The sequence below is a fragment of the Melitaea cinxia genome, chromosome 1 (assembly GCF_905220565.1).
Source record: "Melitaea cinxia chromosome 1, ilMelCinx1.1, whole genome shotgun sequence".
Classification (NCBI taxonomy): domain Eukaryota; kingdom Metazoa; phylum Arthropoda; class Insecta; order Lepidoptera; family Nymphalidae; genus Melitaea; species Melitaea cinxia.
The window spans coordinates 11,478,067-11,483,866 of NC_059394.1; the positions used below are offsets into that span (position 1 = coordinate 11,478,067).

Consider the following 5,800-nt stretch of genomic DNA (forward strand, 5'->3'; position numbering starts at 1 on the left):
TCTACTAGCATAAGCTATAGGCAAATCTTCCGATCCTAAGCCTTGAGATAAAACGCTTCCTATTGCGTAATTACTAGCGTCTGTAGTTAAATTAAAAACTTCAGAGAAATTCGGATATTGTAGAATAGGTTCTTCACATAATTTTATTTTTAATGTCTCAAATGAATCTTGTTGTAAGCTTGTCCAAATAAAAGGTTCGTCCTTCTTTAAAAGTTTAGTTAATGGTTGACTGAGTTTACTAAAATTTTCAATGAATCTTCGATAATAACCGGCTAGTCCTAAGAAAGCTTTAATGTCTTTTGGATTTCTCGGTACTGGATAACTTTTTACAGCCTCTATCTTCTTTGGATCAGGTTTAACACCGTCTTGAGTAATTAAATGACCTAAATACATAACTTCGGTTTTCAAAAACTCACATTTATCCGGTTGGAGTTTTAAACTATGTTGTGATAATCTATCAAAAACCTCTTTTAACTTCATATTGTGGTCTTGTAAAGAACTACCGTAAATTACAATATCGTCAAGATATACAAAACATTTAATCCCTTGTAAACCTACTAAAACATTATTCATTAACCTTTGGAATGTTGCTGGTGCATTCTTTAAACCAAAAGGCATTCTGGTATATTCGTAATGTCCTAATGGTACGCTAAAAGCTGTTTTCGCTTGATCTTTTGGACTCATTTTTATTTGATGAAAGCCTGACGCTAAATCTAATGTTGTAAAATATTTACTATGACCTAACTGATCGAGTATGTCATTTATTTGAGGTAGTGGATACACATCTCCGATACTTATTTCGTTTAACTTTCTAAAATCTATGACAAGTCGCCACTTCTTTTTTCCGGATGCGTCCATTTTCTTAGGGACCACCCATACCGGTGAATTCCAAGGACTGTTCGATGGTTGAATAATTCCATCTTTTAACAATTTACTTATTTGTTCATTAACTTCTTCTTTAAGTGCCTCTGGATACCTATATGACTTTGTGTTGACAGTAATGTTACTGTTAGTAGGTATTTCATGCATCACTGTATTTGTTGATGTCAATTTGTCACCATCTAAATGAAATATATGATTATATTGTTTACACAAATCTACTAATGATTCCTTTTCTTCTTTGTTTAAATGATTAGTTCTTAATGATTGTATTAATTTACTTAAACGACTTCCTTGATAGACTGTATCATTATTTATTTTGTTGACGCTAATTATCTCATTTATTTCCCGTAGCTCGTTAGCTATCGGCTCTAAGTTTACTAACAACTTATTTATTTGAACTTCTTTATCTGTTGTGTTCAAACATACCGTTAATGCTTTGTTATTCTTAACTTTTACAACGCTCGGACATAAATACACACCATCTGATATCTTAATTTTTTCTAATATTAGTCCCTCTTTCAAATTAGGGTTCTCTATTGAAATAGAGATCACTTTTTCACATCTTGGTTCTATAACAAAAACTTCCCTCTCATTATTTATACTTTCACTCGATTTTTGTTGATTAACTTTACAACTACTTTGAATATTATCATTTTCACAACTTTTCCTAGTTTTTAATTTCTGTGGATAGACTTCACAGCTTCTTTTATACCTATTCATCTTATCATTCGTATATTTTTTCACCATATTTTGTGGATAAACCTCACAATTACTTTTAAACATATCATCTTTCAAATTATCATAACACATATTATTTCTTTTATTCTCCTTATCGCATATATTATTTATATTCTCTCTTAAATTTTCACTTGTAACCTTTATTTCATCATGCTCGATCTTAAACTCTGTACCACATATTTTTATTTTATTTTCCTTATAATTTATTATTGAGTCTGTTTTAAACAAGAAATCGCTACCTATCACACCATTACATTTAATAGGAAAGCTATCAGGTACCACGTGAAGTGTCTGATAAACTCTTTTACCTCCTATATTGAATGTTAAATAGGTACAACCGATTGTTTCGGTTGGGCTAGCTCCCTTATCTATTCCTTTTAGTTTGATTTTCTTATCTTCATATATTAATGTTTCTCCTTCTAACGACGTTATTTTTATTAATGTTACTTCTGCCCCTGTATCGATTAAAAACCTATTTCTATCCTCTAATATACTATCCGACTCTAAATATACGTATGACGAAATGCGCGTATCTATAAATCTTATTCGGCCTGGATTAAATTTGTGGTCCTCGGGTTGGCCGCGGGCCTCGGACCGTTTGAGTTTAAATTCTTATTGCTGTTGCTCCCATTATCATTTATTTGCCTATCATTACGATTACTCCAACTATTGCTCGGACGATTAAAACGATTATTCTGAGTTGGTTGGTAGTTATTACGATTACTGTTACGATTATTCGCGTTCGGATTATTCCAGCATTCTTTAGCTACGTGACCTTTTTTATGACAATAAAAACAAGTAGGTATATTGCTATTTTGATTTGGTTGTATATGCCTGATCATTGGTGGAAGTCTACACTGATGTGCTAAATGATTTAATTTATTACAATTTGTACATCTTTTGATCCCTGAATTATTATAATATTGTTTAGTGCTCATTTCCTGTCTAGATTTGATTTCTTGTTCTTCTGAAATTGCTATCGAGACCGCATCTTCAAAAGTTGAAGGTTTTTGAGATTTTAATAAAATATGAAGTTGTGGTAGAAGACCACTGATAAAAATGTTTAAGGCTTGTCTTTTTAATAATTCTATATTTGCTTCGCGAGCTTCTTTTGTTAATTTTGCGTCTAACGATTTAATTAGCTTTATATAACAATTCTCGACTCTACTGGAATATTTAGAAATTGATTCGTTTTGACCCTGTCTACATGAATTTAATTCGAGTTGCCATTGTGCAAAGGTTCTTTTTTCCGAATAGTTTTCTAGTAAATGTTCTTTTAAACTTTCCCACGATGTAAAAGACCTATTTAATAGTGTCGACCTAATATTTCCTTCTATTTTAGATAAAACTACTGACACGAATGCTATTTTATAAATCGGATTTAATAGAACGAATGCATTATTACAATTGTCTATGAATACATGTAAATTAGCCTTGTCGCCATCATATTTATTTATCATTCTTTCCGCTAGGCTTATATCTATAAAGCCATTAGAAACTTTATCCTCTGAACTATACATTTTAAATAATTATTCACTCGATTTTACAAAGACAAATTAATAATCGTATAAAATTCTGTAACCTTACAATTTTCTTTAAAATTCTTAAATATTTACTATAAAAATGTCTACACAACTCTATATAAAAATTAACTATTCCCTATAATATACAAAAATACACAATATATCAACAATTATACTACTCACTTGAGTTCGTAGTTGGTATACTGCGGAATTCCTTGTCCGGTCTGCTATTTCGGGTCGTCTTGAAGAGTAGCGTCGCACGTGGTAGCGTGAATGCTGCCGAAGATCAACTGGCTCGTTGCAGAGGTTGCGGTACTGGCTGGACCAGTGAAGAACCACACACCACGCGATGCTCAGCTGATGTGCTCGCCGATGAACGTCTTCAATTTCGTTGCTGCCCAGGGTTGCCCACTGGTTGTTGATCGCCTCGCTTTGTCTTTTGACTCCTCGTACTCCAGTACGTTATGAAAACGTCTTGAAACTGGATATCCACCGTCCAAGTATTATTCAGGAACAAAGGAACTCTAATATTTCAAAAGCCCTTTGATATCATCATCCCACTTCTGACACCAAAAATGTAATGTTCGGTGGTCAGGAGGGGTCTTGTGGTACAAACAGCGGCGTGACGTTGGTAGATGTTTATTTATGATATACAATAGTTATAAATTATAAACTTCTACTTGCTTATTGTAGCTGACTCGGAGGTCCGAAGGGACTGAAGGATCTCAAGGAACTGTCTAACATTATGGGTGGAGGACCTTATAAACCAATACAATTGTAAACATATTTGAGAAAGTAACAAACAGTCTCACGGACTCTGCACTCATTAGTAATTACTGAGAAATTTTAAATGTTCTCTAAATGTTTGTCATCTATTTAATGTTTACACGGATACAACATTATCTTATTATTTAAAATATACATTTAGCTATAAAATATCAAAATATTACAATATTATCCTACTGATTTTATAAAAAAAACATAATTTTTTTTTCTGTTATTTTTACCAAGAAAAACAAATCTGAATAAAAAGCTACGTAAACATTTAATAATACAACAGAACAGGTTTTTTTTTAGAGAATAATTATTTCTAGAAAATGTCGTGCAGTTCGTTATCTTTTCATCAAAAGCCATTATGATATAAATATATGTGTATGTAAAATAACAACTTGTTTGCTATAATTATTACACTGTTGTTAAATAAAGTAACGATTATTCTGGTGAATCTAGTGTAGTGACGCGAAAATTCTATTAACGATGAGAATCAGTAGTTCAATTACCGCTTGGCTTATTGGTACCAATATTATTCTAGTGGGTATAATAAGTTTTTTCCTTGTGGGTCTTTCAAACTGCCCCGAAGAGGACACAAAGCTCTTCTCTGAGGTCTCGGTTTTTATTATTAACTCCAAGACGGTCGACCCACCAACTCTCAGTAGAACAGCTTGGTGGTTGATATTTTCCTATAAAGTAGAAGAGTCATTGACCAAAAGCAAGAAACCGGCTTTTCCAGTTCAGTTCAGTATAAATATTACACGGCTTAAAGCTATTGGATGGACCAAGTGTGTGAATTAACTAATAGGTCAAGGGTTTCTAAAATAAAACAACTATAAAAATTGTGTTAAAATTGATGTAATATTCTGCAACGGAGCAGCCTGACGAATTAACCTACATTTTCTACCAAAAACTATTTTTATAGCTTATTGACTATGAATTACTATCATTATTACTATAAAAATTTGTAATGTCATGTGCCGTGGATACCAAATATTAAAAAAAAAACCTAATAATAGCTAAAAGACGTAAGTATCTAATGATTATAATCGCGGTCTCAAATACCTACTGGTTGCGGTAACCATTCTTAATAAGCTTGACTAATTAAAGAGCTAATAATACTGTATATATTATAAGAAAAATTAATTACTCTTAAACGAAATTACTGAAATAAAAAGTTAATTTCTTCTTCTTCTTTATTGTAAATCATCTTTTAATTTGGTCTGTTTTTATTTTCTGTGTGATGAAAAAACTAATTTCAATGTATTTGCGTACATATTCTTATTTAATTATTGCGTATTATTTATTTTATAGTTTGTTGTACTTTGAACAAATTATGACTTATAAATTAATTGAAGACGCTTAACCTTATTAATTGCTATCTAATTGCTAACACAAACGATACGTAATGTTGCGTCTTACATTTGTTTTAGGTGTTGAGTTTTATTTCTATTGTTTTTTATTCGTACAACTATTAGTACTTATTACGTACTGTCCATATTTGGTGTTCTGTTTTCTAAAACATTTCATTTTATACCTTTTTTTGTAATTAATGAATTTTATTATTTATTATTATTATTAAACTTGTGAGTTTAGTTTTATACTATACAAAAAATATGACTCTTATAATAAATTTCAGTTTATGATTAAATTAATGATAGACGGGAGGCTAAAATGAACACATGACGCTAGAGTGGATTGAAGTTTTAATAAATTGAGAATTCAATCTGTTTGCGTGTGTGGAGTGAGGGTGTACGTCACGCAACAGCTCCCGACGTCCACTACATAATTATACAAGAATTACTATATAATATTATATTTATAGGCTAGTTCTTTCTGCGGTGTAAAATTTTCAAATTACCATGTCATAATTATCAATTTAAAAA

General features: G+C 31.3%; 1 protein-coding gene across 1 annotated transcript; it reads right to left on the reverse strand.

Moving 5' to 3' along the window:
* Nucleotides 1-2,162: 2,162 nt before the first annotated feature.
* Nucleotides 2,163-3,236, reverse strand: LOC123653687 (putative mediator of RNA polymerase II transcription subunit 29). The gene has a single exon (XM_045589683.1). It carries the CDS (start codon nucleotides 3,138-3,140, stop codon nucleotides 2,163-2,165), a length of 978 nt encoding a protein of 325 aa, XP_045445639.1. The 5' UTR covers nucleotides 3,141-3,236.
* Between the last annotated feature and the right edge of the window lie 2,564 nt (nucleotides 3,237-5,800).